Here is a 16902-nt window from a genome sequence, read left to right on the forward strand (position 1 = left end):
GAGGTTTTAGCAATGAGCATGATCAAAAAGGAAAACCGCTTCCATATTTTCAAAATAAAAGGCTAGTTCTTCAAAGTGAAATGAAAGGTGATTTGCAATAATCGCACTGTTTCAGACATCATTGTGCACATCGGAATACATTAAGCTATGGGTTATCGACTGAAGGAACTACTACCGACAATGGTAAGCTGAATTTTACGAAAAATCCTCGAAAAAAAAAACCAAACTAGCTTGAAGTCAGACCTGGTTGAATCAGATGCAATTAATCGCTAGTAAGGATGGAAAAGTTTCGATACTTGTACGAGCCAGACTTTTATTGTAAAACAAAACATTTTGTTTCTCAGTTTGTGGCCAGCCTTGTGATGCTAGCGTGGATCTTTGTTCTTGTCGCTGGTTATCATGTCGCAGTTAAGATGGTGGATGCAATGGAGTGAGGTGACCAACGAGATCTACCACTGACAGCATGTTTTGAAATGCTGACATCTGTTTTCAGCAATGCCCTCTAACATCACAAGTGCGAAGACAGTATTGTGTATTGCCATTAGATTGATGCCTAACTTTCTAAGCATTCAAGAAATCTCAATCTCCTTCTCAAGGATTGGTGTGGACAAGAAAAGAAAGTGTTAACCCATAGGCAACACAACACAACAGACTCTTAACACCCATAGAAGTTTCTTTGCAAGATGCTTTGAACATTGCTCTGATCGTAGCAGTATGAAAGGGCTGTTCTCAAAAGGGCTGTTCTCAAAAGGGCTGGCTCAGGAGTTTAATAACTTTTTCACCCTCTCACCACGGGGCACCCAGACAAGCGACGAGTCTGGGCCCCCTGCTCTCACTCCCAGGACCTCATTAGTAACTTTCCTTACTGTCATTAGTTTTTTTTTTAAGTTTATTAGGAGAACTTAGTATTGGATCAAGTAATAATTCATTAATTGATAATTTTCTTATTCTCATCACATTCCTGCTTGATATTGTATTGAGAATCATTTTGTAAGGAGAAATTCTATCTTGCTCACTCATGGGAGTTAAAGAGTTATCTTAGTGGCTGCTAATGGTGTTGTTGGCAACTACACCTGGAAAGGGGCTGTAAGTAAAAACCCAAACATTGGAGCTTGCTGACGTGTTAAACAGATGTTGGTAAGAGGTGGCACAGGTAATGGTAGGCTTCCAGTGACTAGCTTCCCTTGAAATCCCCTGCTAATTCACCATTTGGTTACCTGTGGCACAGACCAGACATTTAGACATCTATATTTATACAGGATAGCCCCTTCAGTGTAGTAAACACTGGTATCAATGGGGGTCCTGTTACCCACCCATCCCACCCGGGGGAGGACATCCATCACACAGTAATCTCGTGCGTGGGATATTAATGTCTCCTGCCCCTAACCCTGCAAGAGACAGGACCTCCATTTATTTGCTCCTTTCTGAGAAGACTAGAATATTTAACCATTTCTTGATGTTATAAGAAGGGAGCATATTCTTCTCAATTATTTTAAGACCCTGAGTGTTGGTCGCGCCGGGGCTCGAACCCTCGACCTCCTGCACAACAGTCCAGCACTCTGTCCATTAAGCTAACTGTTTTTGTTAACTTCTAAGTGTGACTCACATCCATTTCTCCATACAATATAATATCACCCCCGACTCAAGGTCACAAGAATAGAGGAAATATCACGAACTAAAACAGCTCTTGATCCTGATGCAAATTCTCCTTGTCAGCGTGGCAGGAAATGTATAAAGAACAGTGTGGAAAACATCCATACTTATGTTAGAGTGTAAAGGGTTTATGAAAGGCAAGTTTGCCTTTTTTTACTCAATGCTTTCATTTGGGTGAGTTATTGTTCAGTTTGTCAGTTTCTGTTTTGAAGCTTTTCCAACCAAAGAACTGCAGGTATCACACAGTATACTTGTGACTGTATGTCAAATTTTAATGACTGAGAAAACCAAAATAACAACTCACTTTTGTTTCCTGCTATTCAATTTTTAATGACTTCCCTTTTTAATAAGACAGGGAAGGTTAAACTTTCAAAGAAACAAATATCAAAGACTCTGAAATTTAATAGCTATACAAATTTACTGACCGAACATAGATGTAGATACTAGGATGTTGCCAAAGTTGTTTTTATGAGAAACTATAATTACAGTTCAACTTTACAATTTTATGATGAATGTTACTAATGACAGCAACTGAAAAAAATACACTGATCACTGGCATAACCTTTGTTCAATAATTACCTTCAAAATGAATTTAACCTATTTAACACAAATCAAATTAAGGTACACTGTAGTTAGGTGTGCATACAAAATAAGTATTGCATGATTTCAATAGAGTACCTGAAGCAGCTTGCAAACCCAAAATTAACCCCCTCTAGCTGACATTTTTTTATGAGCCAGAGTGCCATGGTAAAATTTATATAAACAGTATTATCTGTTGTTAATTAGCCAAAATACAAATTTTCCTCTTTTAACACTCTTAAGTTATAGTCAGTTTTAGCATGGAAACAGTCAGCTGTGAATAATTTCTGTTGCTAATGCTAAGAAAGAACGTTTTCTTTATTTAGTTTGTGCATTTACAAATGCCTCCTTTGTACTTGCCAATTTTATAGCACAAAAAGCCATGCATTCATTTAATATGCACCTTATCAAATAATTAAATTTATTAAGAAAAATGCATCCCTTCGTCATTATTGATTGCCTATCAGGAAGTAGGCCCCTTTTCAAAAGATTATTTAGAAACTGACAAGAAATTTGTGATAATAGAACAGAAACTCTTCCGACTGGTTTTCTACTGTACCATGTATATATCTTCAAACCCTTTTTCAAACTAGTGGTCTTTTCAAGTCAGCTTTTATTTCGGCCAGGAAAAGATGCTTACAAGTATAAAAAATAAGTCTAGCATTTGAAAGGCTGTAAGTTTACCCCACCTAAGTAGAATTGTATCTACTAATAATTTAAGTAGCCCAGCATTAATTTTCAGAAGTGATGGACTGAACTGTGATTTGAAGAAGGGTCTGAAAATCAACTCTACACGTATAAATTCCAGAAAAAGAAGTGTAACTACTGATTCAAAGGGAGCTACAGTCAGTTCACAGCTGTTGTTTAGCTGGGCATGTGATAACTCAACCTCTAACAACAGCATCAATTGGAACTTCATTCTCTCCTAGATATTCACCAAACAAAATTGCTACAGATACAAAGACCCCCTCGTGATAGCAGCCTAAATTATGTATCAAATCTCTATCTCAGAGTTTTACACCTGTTTCTAACAGTTTTGAGATAAAACCTGTAAGTCTTGTAAAAGATATTCAAGCAATGTCAATGCATCCAGAAAAGTGTTGTTTTTTCTACATCTCACCTCTTGCAACAGTACATCCTTGTCCCACCACCTTCCCTTCGTCATGGTTCCACTTAATTCATAAACTTTCCTGGATAAAATATTTCTTGATTTCACAAGGGAAAAATTGGATTAACTATCTTATTTATAAATTTCAAAGAGTGTTATTGCAAAACCAACCTTTAAAACACTACACAACACACTGGATACAAAGATAATTGGATAGGACAGTTCGTATCCTCAGTCTAACATAACAATTACGATTACAGCATTTTAACAAACTTTATGATTCGGTAACTCCTTATTCAATTTAAAAATGTGCAAGAGGAAAAAGTAAATTTTCACATCTGTCCCTTTAACTCCCGTAAGTGATCAAGAAAGAATTTCTCCTTACAATATTAAGACAATATAAAACAGATAAGTGATGAGAATAAGAAAAATATTAATTTGGATAATCGATCCGATACCAAATTCTCTGAACTAACATCACGTGATAATTGCATAGTATAAAGTAAGGAGAACTGCTGATGAGATCTTGGGAATGAAAGACTTAAATCCCTCAAAAAAATTCCATCAACCTACAAAATCTACGATAAGCCCAGCATGTGGGTTTTCTTTCAAGACTTATCACAAGCTCATATTTTAGATAGCACCCTTAAAACATAGTAATATTAAAAATACCCACTCATTTTTCTGAAGAAAAAATCAATTGAAACAAATTGACAAGCAGTTTTTTTAAAGTTAACATCCACAAGTACTCCTCCCTACAAGGAAAAAAAAAAACAGCATCCAGAGCAGTTTTGAAAAAAAGAAAGAGTTATTCATCATAAAATTATGGTTACTGAGGAGGAAATAATATATGACTACAACTTTGCATTGAACACACAAAATAACCTGAATCCCCATTGGGAAAATAAATAAATTCAAGGAGAGGAAATCAAAAGCCAGTTATCAGGACTGTTGCTAAATGCTGGCCGCCAGCGAAACTATGCCAGAAAGAGAATATGCAATTGCCAGTTAGATTTCTGGCCTGCAATCACATAGTAAAGCACAACATGCACTACTAAGGTTGCATACAAACAATTGTCCAATATCAAACTCCATCTTTGAACTGTGTCACATGAAATTACAGCCAGCAGCCTAATTCCTAGCTACAACCCTGAGTTAGCTACAAACATTTTGCAGGTTGAAAACCATTCGAACAGTATACAATAATTACAATGAGCACAAATTCAAAGATTCCCACAGCAAAAATGCCGTTCAATGAACAAAACTCTGACTAAAAAATTTCTAATTAAAACCTTCCCCTTTCTGAACTAATATTTGTGGTAATGTAAGTTTCTTTTATAGCCAGATTTAATAAATAATTTCGTAAAGCCACAGTATTATGATAATAAAATGTACATTAATTCTTACTAGTATTCAACTTTGTACACAGTAGGTCTACGTCAGTGCCAGGAACCATTAAAGTTTCTGAACATTGCAACTTGACGGTGTTTTGCCAATATGGCTGTAGGAAGAGATGTCTACTTTATGATACTAACAATTAACCCTTTAGCTCCCAAAAGTGATTAACATGTAACTTCTCTCTATAACATCCACACATTATCCAGCAAACAGGTATTGAGAATACTCAAATTTATCAGGTAACAATCTTTATCTTGATCTAACACCAAACTCTTGTAACTAATTTACGAAGGAAATATGTGGCAGCTTGGGGAGAGAATTGACAATCAGATCTTGGGAGTAAAAGCAGTCTGATTAGTATAAGAGCCTTGAGTTACATTTAGTACTTAAGCTTGAGAGTAAAGGAAGGGCATCAGCATTGCAAAACATCTGCTTCTTTGTGGAGTTCCCTCATCTGATAGGTATTTATCTGCCCCAGCCTGTGAGTAACACCATTAAAAAGCTGAACAATTGTCACTTGTTGTGTGTAAAGAGAAGAGAATCTGTCACATCTGGTGTGTTTTGCACAGGCAAGTAAGAAGGTTCATGAGAATTTGATGTATTAAAACTTGAAACACTTGTCGGAGGCAATGGTACACTCCCAATGTTATTTGGATGGAATGCCCCAGATCCCACTGACACTATGGGCTTTAAAGGAGGTGGTTTACTCAGCATACTGTTGATAAGCTTCGGTCGAGAACCAGGGAGGATTTTTAACTTTTTGAGTGGTGGTTCCCCTCCAGAATCTGGCCCTGAAACTATAACGGATGTTGGAACACAAGACTGCTGTTGCTGCACCTGTCTGTTGGCAGGATTCTCCTGGGATTCTCTCTCTCTCCTTGGCAACGAGACAGATGAAGGATTTGAGTTTGTGCCATTGATGGTGACAATGGTGCTCTGGGCTGCTGTGGGGGCTCCAATAGTATGCGCTGGTTGTATTGCTATTGGCTGACTTGGAGTTTGTACAGTAGTAGGTGCATTGCCATTTCCTGGTCGTACCCTTGACATTGTAAAGTTGTGGGGACTGGACGCACGGCTTGATGCAGCACTTTCATTCTCATCCAAGAATCTGTCCATATAATCCCTGTATAAAATGGAAACCGCCTCCTGGTTAGCTCAATGGATAGAATGCTGGACTGTTGTGTGGGAGGCCGATGGTTCGAGCCCCGGCCGGACCAACACTCAAGGTCTTAAAATAATTGAGAAGAATATGCTACCTTTCTATAACATCAAGAAATGGTTAGATATTCTAGTCTTCTCGGATAGGGACGAATAAAGGGAGGTCCCATCTCCTACAGGGTTAGGGGTAGGAGACGTTAATTTCCTAGGCATGAGATTACTGTGTGATGGATGTCCTCCCCTGGGGTAGGTTGGGTGGGATTTATTGAGTGGACTACTCGCATGGTTCACATATGTTCCGTTCTAGTCCTACCCTACTGCCATAATGCAGTGCAAATGGTTAGAAAAAACCTCAGTTTACTGATGACTCACATCATGGCCAATCATGGAGTCTATTAATTATTTTCCACATGAGAAGAGTCCTTAACCCTGTTGGTGACAATACTTGCAACAGGTTTTATTCCTTATCAGCACCTCAACTAATTCTTTGTTCTATATCTTTCTTTACTCAAAGATTAAGCTCAAACTTTGTAATCTTTTTTCTATAGCAGTTTTGATACTGCTGATCATAGCAGTTTGTAGTTTGCTAGTAATGGCCTAGCTCATTATTTCACTTCTTTGTGGCTCAGTGAAGTTGTGTGGTTCAACTCATCATAGAAAACTCAGAATTTTTTTTTTGTTTTGCCCCATGTTTGTGACAAAATAAATGGCATCTCCATTCACTTACCTATCTTACGAACTTAAGTAACACTTACGTGATGCCAGGGTGAAAGGCATATTTCTTTTTAGTTAACCTTGTTTGGCAAGCAAATGCATCATGGCGTTCAGTCTTCTTCCACAAATAATAAAACTGAACAATTTCTCCCACACTGCGTGATATAACCTGCAGTAAACAATATGTTCAAGTTAAAAGTTTTCATTGTTCCAAATTTTCAAATGTTTCTGATTATTATTACCTTCTATAGAATGACTATTCATTATCTTAATTAGAAACACAAAATATAAAACTGATAAAAAGAAAAAAAAAACAGAAAAATTTAGATGAAGTATGAAAATAATGTTAAATTTTAGTGTGAAAGACCTGGTCTAAGGGGTAAATCTGTACCATAACAAGATTGGAGAAAAGAGCCAAATACAACTGACTTATCCATAATATCAAAACAATTTTGTTCTGTCATTTTTATCGAGGTAATTACTAGCCCCTGTTGTAATCTACACATAAAGTATGCCAGCTCCTCTCCTGTACCTTATTTTTTTGTATCTGTCTAAAGTCCTTGCCATATACTCTCAAACCTGAAAGAAAAAGAAAATTTGTATTCAGCCCCTCTTGTACAGAGGTACAATTACTAAATGTATAACATGTCTTTCTAAAAAAACTTCCAATTACAAAGAAATTTCCCTTTAGAAGTAAATAATGACTGAAAAATAAAATTATTTGAACTGTTAATTTATAATTAATTCACAACTCACCACTTTCAAAATCTCTGCACTCATCTTCTGACCAAAGGGCCATTTCTATAAAGATAAAATACCTAAATTGCAGTAATATCAAGAAAGAACTGATAGGTATAGTTCTAACTTGAAAAAATGACAGTTTCTACTCCATATAATACATTTTATTATCCAACTATGCTTCATAGAGTACCTGGGGCAGATCCACGATTTAGTCAAGAGAGGTTCGGAGGGGGGTTTGGAGAATTGTTCCCCTTCTGAGGGGTCCAAGATTTTGAAAATTAGGTCTTCGGGAACATGATTTCCAGTGTTCTGAGGGAAAATTTAGGGGGTTCGACCGAACCACCTCAACCACCCCTGGATTTGCCCCAGAGTACAGATAATGCATGAAAAGAGTACAGATAAGGCATGAAAAGAGTACAGATGTGATGCGATATTTGTTCTCCAGAAATATCTGAAAAGTTTGCCTTCACTGAAATAACAATTTGGCATGTTGGATAATAAGTCTCTTAACAGACATTTTGGTGTGTAATATCACTGAGTATTTTCTTGGTATTTTGACTCACCCTATGGGCTCATCAAAATACAGCACAACTCATAAAAGTACTCAGCGATAATACACACCAAACAACCAATAGGATTTATGAATTAAGTCATATTTAATCCAACATCATTCTCCCGCAAATCTGTTAGTGTTGATATACAAGAAATTATCTTCAAGTTGGTAGTATTCAGACTAATCTTTACTTCTTTAAATGATGGTTGGAAAAATTATTCTAAGTATCACAAACCTGCTTGTGGATTGGTTTGTGATTTTCGCTTGCCAATAGCTTCTTCCACTAAGTAGTTGCATTGTAAAAGCAGGTAAAGGGCCTGCAGAGTAAGAGCAAATCACAGTTAATTTTTAAATAAGTATTGGGAATGTTTGTGTATTGGGGGTTTAGTTCTTACTAGTGATAATGTTGAATGCACAATCCAAGCACCATTGGCATTTGGGTAATAATTTTACTGGTTTGATTTCCGACTAATTGCTTCTCATTCTATGCTTCTATTTACAGCACTGACTCTAGATCTGGCCATCTTGTGGATGAAGATCAGCCTTTACCTGTTCATCGTCTCTAATTACATCTCTTCTCATTCCTTCTAAGCCTGGTATTTGGCAGATTGCATTAAGATATCGCTGCACTGCAGGGGAAATAAAAAAAAAATGGGATAACAGCTGGAAGATCAGAAGGTCATATCCGACGATACATGAATGCTGTTACGTATAGAAACTGTACACAATGCTTCCCTCTGCTAAGAAAATTGTGAAACCAAACAGGATAGAGATGTAGCAATGAAATTAATGCAAAATGGACTTACACTCTTTTCCACTGACTTTCTTTGGATCCCAAAGACACTTGTCATCTTTCGAATATGGAGCTGTTATCAAAGAAAATCAAGGGCACATAATTATATTAAACTTTTTTTTGTTGTTTGCTCCAGTTTGAATACCAACTAACAGCATCAATGTCAACTCACCATCTTGATAGTTTGGACCCAGTACTTCTGGGACTTCTGCCTGATGATCAGGTCCAATTTGGATCTCCTGAAAAAAAATTAAATAAATAGATAAATAAATACAGAGTTCGTAATAAGAGTTACTGGCTACACTGCAGAACCAGTCAATAAAGTGTCCCGTTCAGAACTAAAATAACCTTATACTGTACATTGTTAAGCAAGTCACTTGCCAAACAGAAATCTCTTAACCACCGGATGATTACAAAGGCATACTACTTCATACAGTACATCAAAGAAGCATTTTTCTCACCTTCTTCCAGTCTTCCGGTGAATAATCCTCATCATCAGAAGATGACGAACTTTCACCCAGATTGAAATAACTGTAAGCAGCAGCCACTGAAGACCAAGAAATATGATAATAACATTTTTTATTACAGAAAATCTACGAGAGCTGGAGAATAGATACAAGTGCTGTCAATGAACATGAGCAGGACTCAACACTGACTTTTCAACCTACTAGCCCAGGGGCTAGTGACAACTTAGATATTACAACAATTTCAGATTGCTTACTAGCCGAACTGGCTGGTGAAAATGGAATTTAACCACTAGCCAAAACCGAATTTCTACTAGTCTGTAGCTACTTGGCTATCATTGGTGTCAAGCCCTGAATGTGAGAGAGGTAACCACTTTACCCCTAACATCTCAAAAGAAAGTCTCCCAACCGTTTGCACTACATTTCTCATGTTTTTAGTTCTGAGAATTGCCCTCAGTTGATATTTGTCTTAATTCTCTTCACCTGTCTGTTTTAAAATGTATTGGCCCTGTACTTCTTGGTCACTTATCAAAGTGAATGTGTTCAAAACACTTAAGAAAGATCCTTTATTACATGACTTGGGTAGTCAGAGAGCCAATAACTAAAATCAACCTATCAAAATGTTCTATTGCCAGTCAATATTCTCTCAGTATTGGACCGGGCACTGTCCCGAATGGTCCCGAATGATACCGCACTTGTGTCCCTTAGAACTTCAGTCGTATAATAAATCTCTTATCAACCAAGCTTGCTCGGGACCGTACTAGAAGAATATCGGCCCTCGGTCTTTTTTGTATGGACCGAGCTGCGCTCGGTTCGCACTGTCAAGTCCGTACTGTCAAGTCCATACTGTCAAGTCCGTACTGTCAAGTCCGTACTGTCAAGTCTGTACTGCGCTCGGTCCATACTGTCAAGACCTCGGTCCGATATTCTCCCAGTACGGCCCTCGCGCTTGGTTAATAAGATATATGTACACTTACATCCTCTGGTTATCCTTTGGTTTTCAGGAAAGACATTGTTATCGCGAGTAGGTCTTGGTGAAGGAAGGGACTGTGGAGACCTGGGTGATGGTACTGACAGGGGGGAGTCTGGGGAAGGAACCGCCAGAGACTCTGTAGTTTCTGGCAGAGCACTTTCTCCGAGCAGTGGATTAACTGGGTGAGGAGAGGGATCAATTTCACTGGCGTCAATCAGAGGTGGAAGAGGTTCAGGCTTGATCTCATCTAAAGGTACAACAGCCTCTGGGTTAGCCTCGTCTGAGTATCCATATAGAGCCAGTAATTCCTCCAGTGGCATGTCCTGTTCCTAGTTATACATACAAACATCTACTTAATACTTTGAAAAGCAAGAATGAAATCATGTCATCTTATATAACAGAGGGTGGGAAACACAGTGGTCTTGTGGTTTGCAAACTGAATTTTCTCAAAGCTCGATACTAACAGTTGCCATCTAGCCACAAACTGGTGGAAGTACAGTTTTGGCTGATGGTTTTCAGTTTCCATTTGCCAATTTGGCTAGTAAAAAACTGAAATTTTTGTAACATCTAAGTTGTTACTAGCCACTTGGCTAGTAAGTTGAAAAGTTAGTGTTGAACCCTGCTTTCTGTTGTGAGGTCCAAGTTTGAGACATAAGATCCCTTTCTCCAAAGTCCCGGTAACTTAATAGACCCAATTCCATATTTTAAAAGCAAAAGTTAAGAGTAGTGAAGCAGGCTGTGACACCCAAACCACTTTATTTTTTTTTCTTTAGCTGCTAGTTATATTGGTGATAAATTTGATAAAAAGTGCAAATGATATTTGTAATAGAGAATACAAAATCTTTCGTCTGATAGAATAATTTTACTGTTACCTCTGAAAATTAATCAAAATAGATTTCTGACTTTTTACACAGATCTAAATCCCACAACACAATGTAAGTGTATTATGAACAATAATTTACACCTAATTATTTAAGCTGCACTAATTGCTATTTTTACACCAGAAGCATGAGGAAACAGTCTCTAGTCAAAATATAGAAAGTGAAAATGTGCAAAAAAATATTGTCTCTCTTCATCTTTTTTCTTTCTAAAACTAAAAATACAGCTCACAAATTAATCCATAAAAATGTGGTGATAAATAAAAATAATAACTCTTTCTTTACCTTTTGAAGTTCTGATAGTTCGTCTTCATTAAATTCATCTTTATCTGCCATGAACTCTTCCTCGTCCATAGTAGTTTCATCATCAATATCGTGCACCATCATATCAGCTGTGATTTCATATTCTTGGTCTGTTGAATCACCTAGTACCAATGCAAAAATATCCAAAGAGAAGATAACAGTTTAATTCCATTTTGTTCGTAAAAACTTGTTAATTGCCAAAAGTTCATTAATCTACATTTTAATAAACTCGTTTAAGATTAAAAAAAAAATACCTGCATCATCCGTTGGAGCTTTAGGGGACTGTATGAATTCGAAAAAGAAAATTAGAATCACGCTACACAAATATCACGAAAATCTTAGCGACTTCCGATTCGCAAACACGAAAGACCGCTTCATGGTTGATAAGTCTATTTGGCAACGTAAACATTGTTCATAACAAATCTCCAGGGAAGAGAAACCCTCAAAGGCCTATACAGATGGATAAAGTGAACATTTTGAAAAGTCTTTGGAAAATTTTGGCTTGTCAAATGCGAGGATTAAATGTCTGATTAAATTAATTTTTTTTCACGCGAGCTTACCAGTTCCGTCGACTCGGCCATCTTTGAAAATTTGTTGAAGCGGCAAAGCGTCCAAGCATGCGTCATGCGACCGAAAAGAACTGTTGGAAATATCCCACAGCTCCCTGCGAGGAAAGATGCAAGGCCTGGCTACCTTGTCCACGGGGGTTAAGATTATATTGCCAAGAAAATGGTTTGTTTTTACACAATTTTGCGCATTTTCGTGGGTTTTCTTGTCCCTGATGTTGTATGGATGTAGCCTAATGATTTTTTATTGCTTCTGTACCCAGGGAGGGGTAAAAAAGTTTGATTATCCAAAGTATGTGTGGTCTCCGACCGGTGGATGGTGGTGCAATCCGAGGAACTGGAAAAGAAATACAGCTATCTGTTTTGCTGTTGTTCTTGGATTGCAGATACCAGTTGCATTGCTAAGTTGGTCTAGAGAGGTAAAATTATATCAACTAACCAACCTTGTGATATTAAAAAGTAGGTTATAACCACAATGCCAATGAAAATATATGGCTAACTTGAAAAAATTGATTAATTTGTTATCATAATGTTGCTGTTAAGATATCGTTCATGCATGGGATTGGCTGTATGTTTAGCCTCTCACCCTCTTTAATACACACATATATTTTTTGTATGGTGTTTTTTTTTTTATTTTTATTAGAGACGTTATGTCCCACCTTACAGACACATCCCATCACAACGTTTTGCAAGATATGCGAAGGTAGGTGCTGAGAACGTTAACGTTAACGTTAACTTTTTTACGAGACTGAGCAACCGACTACTGCAGTTTTCTTCTGTTTTCCAAATTAAGCGGAAAAATGCCTCGTTAACTGTTATCCTTTCACACGTCTTTTAAGTCCTTAATTGATCTGTTTTGCAGGAAGATGATCCAAGTCTACCAGATAACTACCAATGGATCAACTGGTCAAAATAAACCAATCTGTTATTATTTTTTCTTGTTTGTGTACAGAATGTACGATAAATTGTCTTATCATGCAAAACTGTGTGTATTTGGCAACATCATGTTTCTTGCTAATGGGATTGCCTTAATATCCCTAAGATAAACTTTCTCTCACATGGGGTTTATATAATTAGAGAACTGTAGTGTTAGATTGAGTAATTTTCTTTAGTGTTCATCACAAAAGGTACCCGCTCTTTAGTTTTCTGTCAAGGTAGAGCCAAGGGTCTGGAATAGTGAAGGCATTTACTGTAAATGTTCAATTTCTTGTAAAAAAAAATCATGGTTTTGAATTAAACTTGTTTTGACGCAACTAATTGAATTACAGCCTGTTTATTTCAATTATTTGACTGCAAACGTAACGCATTGCCAAGGGCAGGGGGTCAGTGGGATACCTTCCCCTCCCTTCTCAGTTTTCTCCCAATCTTTTATCTCTCCACCCTCCCTGTTTCCTCTTACTCCCCCCCCCCCCCACCCCCGTTTTTCCTAAATTTGTTTTCCCGACTGCTCAATGTCAATTTGTAAAGTTATTTCTTTGGGGGAGGACATTATCATTTACCTGTGAACATAATGTTAGCTGGAAATGTCAAAGCCTGAATCTTTTCAGACAAATTGTTTCTTCTTTTGAAATAACTTTTAATACAGTTCCAGTTCACGACTTATTACCTGTTGTTTGAGATGGTGCGAAAACTGAAGACATTTTGCTTTGTTCATGGGACTGTTGTGCGGGAGGTCGAGGGTTCGAGCCCCGGCCGGACCAACACTCGAGGTCTTAAAATAATTAAGAAGAATATGCTACCTTTCTATAACATCAAGATATGGTTAGATATTCTAGTCTTCTCGGATAGGGACGAATAAATGGAGGTTCCGTCTCCTGCAGGGTTGGGGTAGGAGACGTTAATTTCCCACACACGAGATTACTGTGTGATGGATGTCCTCCCCTGGGGTGGGATGGGTGGGAAGGTGAGATCGATAGACTGAAGCGGCTGCCAGAGGCGCCTGATATGCTCACGTCTGTTCTCAACCTTACACTGCACCTGTAATTCAGCCTCAAGGCTGCAAGTGGTCAGATATAAACTATATTTACATTTATATTTACATTTGTTTTACTATCCAGCAATCGCGTTGTTTCAGTCACCTAAGGGAAATAGCTGACAGATCAATCAGACGAGTAACTTACAATAAGTTATTGTTAAAAAGATGAAACAATTTATCTACTCTCGTATAGGAGTTCTAGCCCATGAAATTTTCCTTCAAATCCTCCGTTTGTTTTTTCAGAATGATAGTGACTACAGCTGAACTACAAGCCAATTATATGTGGGCCGTAATTAGCTGCTTATCGCAATTAGCTCAGAGTTAAGTTTCATCTAAGTACGTACAAATTAGCGCTAAAAGGTAAATCTCTTGTCAAACAAACAGACATCGACTACATTATTACTTGATAATACGATATGCATGGAGGAACCATTCTCTGGTCATTTTTTGAAGCATATTTAGATAACTTGTCGTGTTTTAGAGCCGATGATTAAATAAAATGATTTTCCCTGTATTGTACTAAATTCAGAACTCCAAAAAAAGGCCTTGCACGACGGCCTAAAAGGAGAAGAAGTAATACTGAGGGGAAGTTAATCGCTCATATGTGGCCTAGAATAAACAAAACTTGGAGACAACGGACATTTTTCTTAGAATAAAAAAAAACTCGTGAGTGAAACTTGACCTGCACGCTTGGCAATATGGCGTCATACCATCAATTGCAAGCTTTCAGAAAAGGAAAACCTTTCAGTTGAAATTATTTTTTAAAACTATTTTTATAAAACACTTATCCGCTCGAACAACTTTCTAACAAGCTATTCTCTGACGCATTTTTCCGATGTCTTCATATTGCTTAAACAATAAACAAGAAAGTATGATGCACGATCCTCGCAGTAGATAGCGCTATTTAAGCAATAGCGAAAATCAGACCTGAAAAAAAATCATGCCTGTACGGGATTCGAACCACTGACCTCTGCGATATCAGTGCAGCGCTGTACCAATTGAGCTAACAAGCCAACTGGGAGCAGGCCGTTAAGTTGATTCGTAATAAACGTGCATCATACGTATCTACTACCGCAGTTCAAAATATATGAACTTCATTTATTTCATTGTAACCCGAAACAAGAAAGTATAATGCATGAATACTTTTTCGTCAGTTATGTTGTATTCATGATAAAGTTTGATAGCTAGAAACGTTGTTTTAAAAAGATGTGGTTAGTACGTGTCTTTATTGCCTTTTCATCAGCTGTTTGCGCGCAACTGAAAAAGACGTCGAGCGCTCTGATAATAGTTGTGACTTCAAGAGACAAATTTGAAAGTATAAAAAAAGAATGTAACTCCAATAGGATCTAACTCCATGGACAGCACAATGCTTGTCTGATTGTCTGCTTTACTGCCTGTCTTATTTCACTAATCTTCCAGCAGTAAAGGAACGGGTTTAACGTCGAGTTAAAGTGGACTAAGACAGCTGATACTTCCCTTAATACTACTAAGTGTGATGTATATGTTTTACTGTCAGCTATTACAATTGCCACAATAAAGTATGGAGCATAACAAACAACTAACGGCTAACTGCACCCACAGCGCACTGTACACTAGCTGCCTTTTTGTATTGCAACATGTTCAGTGCATTTTGTTGGCTTGGCTGTTGTTGGACATGATCTTGTACTCGAACCTCATGATGACTGAGACCCCGAAAAAAATTTTATATACGAGGCGACTGAAGTAACAAGGCAAGATGGTATAATTATAATGTCATACCAACTGATTATACGGTAATCTAATATGAAGCATCAACTGAAGCAATGAAACTAGATACAATCCAAAAGTTAGCCACAATGATGTTTGTACGCTTCAATGTTACAATTTGTCTGTATCTTAGCCTTAACAACAGGGCGAGAAGTCTGTCCACACTTTTGGCTGTTATCGTCATCAACGATACTCCACATAATGCATAGGCTGTGATGCAGGCTGAGTCAAATGTCTATCGACAAAGATTCCATATGATATTCACGTGAAGACTTCCTCACTTCTTTACTGATATTCACGAGAAGACCTCCTCACCAGCGTATATTCATTGAAGTAAATCCGTCATAAAATTGCTCACCTTAGAGTCTCCTGTAGCTCAGTGGTTAGAGCATCCGACTAGATCACGGTCGAGGGTCGTGGGTTCAAATCCCATCTGGAAACTCGATTTTTCTCTAAAATTGTCTATTGTGTCAAAAAATTATTATTACCCTGAAACATGTTTAAGTGCCTCAAGTATGAAATGATAATAAAAGGCAAATATTAAGGCATCTGTATTTCCATTTTTTTACGGTGCGACAAATAATTCCTCTTTACCTGGTTCAAATTTCATTGATAGGATGCTAATCAAGGCTCCAGCTCATTTGTATGAAGTTCAGGCTTGAATCATTGATTATCAGCTATCATTGAAAATTCAAATTGAAGAAGTTCAAGTTGGAGATGTCAATTGTTCTTGGGAAATATTGAACTCGTGACAATCACCGAATACACTAGACAATTATTCAAAATTAATCGCTGGCCACAGGTGCAAACTTGTTTCAAAATATTTCAATTTGACTTTGTAATTAATTACGTTTTGAAGGTAGCCGAACATGAATAAGTTTTTTTTACGCCAGCAAAGTTTTTTTGCTGCAGTTTCTTTTTCATCGTGTTTATCTGTTCTCCTCCTTTCGCCAGCAAATTCATAGCGATTGTCCTAAATAAGAACCAGCCAAATATAGCCTATTGCCGGACCAAGAACCAGTTTGTTTGCTGTTTTCTTCCAACGCCTTGTACACCGATCTCGAGGACAGACCCTAACGGCAGAAACTATAATTCGTTTTGTTGATCTATTTTGCATTTTTATTGTAATCTTTACATTTCCACATAAAAAATCCTTAATTAAAGATTCAGCTTGTTTACAAATCCAGAAAAAGTTTTTGGCCAATATCCATGATTGACCTCACGCCTCGTCAATAACAGAGAGCCATTGCTTTCGAATATTGCCTGATCGAGCTGCTATCCGGTGACGTCATCCGCGAAG

At 37.5% G+C, this 16902-nt stretch overlaps 2 protein-coding genes and 2 long non-coding RNA genes across 4 annotated transcripts; 2 read left to right on the plus strand and 2 right to left on the minus strand.

Annotated features, from left to right (window-relative positions):
• Positions 1-41: 41 nt before the first annotated feature.
• LOC148721122 (uncharacterized) lies at positions 42-2670 on the plus strand. Its single transcript, XR_015993143.1, has 2 exons — positions 42-183; positions 345-2670. It is a non-coding gene; the product is annotated as an uncharacterized LOC148721122 (long non-coding RNA).
• On the minus strand, positions 1902-11934 carry LOC111321165 (mesoderm induction early response protein 1). The gene is made up of 13 exons (XM_022923961.2): positions 11876-11934; positions 11570-11597; positions 11298-11437; positions 10139-10463; positions 9159-9244; positions 8870-8936; positions 8711-8770; positions 8454-8533; positions 8140-8221; positions 7367-7411; positions 7143-7189; positions 6652-6779; positions 1902-5861 (listed from the first exon to the last, which is right to left on the minus strand). Exons 1-13 carry the CDS (start codon positions 11894-11896, stop codon positions 5252-5254), a joined length of 1719 nt encoding a protein of 572 aa, XP_022779696.1. The 5' UTR covers positions 11897-11934; the 3' UTR covers positions 1902-5251.
• Positions 11935-11952: 18 nt separating this feature from the next.
• LOC148721123 (uncharacterized) lies at positions 11953-13138 on the plus strand. Its single transcript, XM_088738354.1, has 4 exons — positions 11953-12047; positions 12145-12300; positions 12525-12584; positions 12744-13138. The coding sequence occupies exons 1-4, from the start codon at positions 12045-12047 to the stop codon at positions 12795-12797; spliced, it is 273 nt and encodes a 90-aa protein (XP_088594480.1). The 5' UTR covers positions 11953-12044; the 3' UTR covers positions 12798-13138.
• A 1784-nt stretch (positions 13139-14922) lies between these two features.
• On the minus strand, positions 14923-16834 carry LOC148721124 (uncharacterized). Its single transcript, XR_015993145.1, has 2 exons — positions 16197-16834; positions 14923-16064 (listed from the first exon to the last, which is right to left on the minus strand). It is a non-coding gene; the product is annotated as an uncharacterized LOC148721124 (long non-coding RNA).
• Between the last annotated feature and the right edge of the window lie 68 nt (positions 16835-16902).

This window comes from Stylophora pistillata, chromosome 11, assembly GCF_964205215.1.
Source record: "Stylophora pistillata chromosome 11, jaStyPist1.2, whole genome shotgun sequence".
Classification (NCBI taxonomy): domain Eukaryota; kingdom Metazoa; phylum Cnidaria; class Anthozoa; order Scleractinia; family Pocilloporidae; genus Stylophora; species Stylophora pistillata.

Coding starts and splice junctions, on each gene's coding strand:
- LOC111321165 (XM_022923961.2), bottom strand. CDS start 11,896: ATGGCCGAGTCGACGGAACTG. Junction 11,438..11,569: donor AGCTCCAACGGATGATGCAG/GTATTTTTTTTT, acceptor CATTGGTACTAG/GTGATTCAACAGACCAAGAA. Junction 6,780..7,142: donor GACAGATACAAAAAAATAAG/GTACAGGAGAGG, acceptor TGTTTACTGCAG/GTTATATCACGCAGTGTGGG.
- LOC148721123 (XM_088738354.1), top strand. Junction 12,301..12,524: donor TGCTAAGTTGGTCTAGAGAG/GTAAAATTATAT, acceptor TATTTTTATTAG/AGACGTTATGTCCCACCTTA. Junction 12,585..12,743: donor GTTTTGCAAGATATGCGAAG/GTAGGTGCTGAG, acceptor TCTGTTTTGCAG/GAAGATGATCCAAGTCTACC.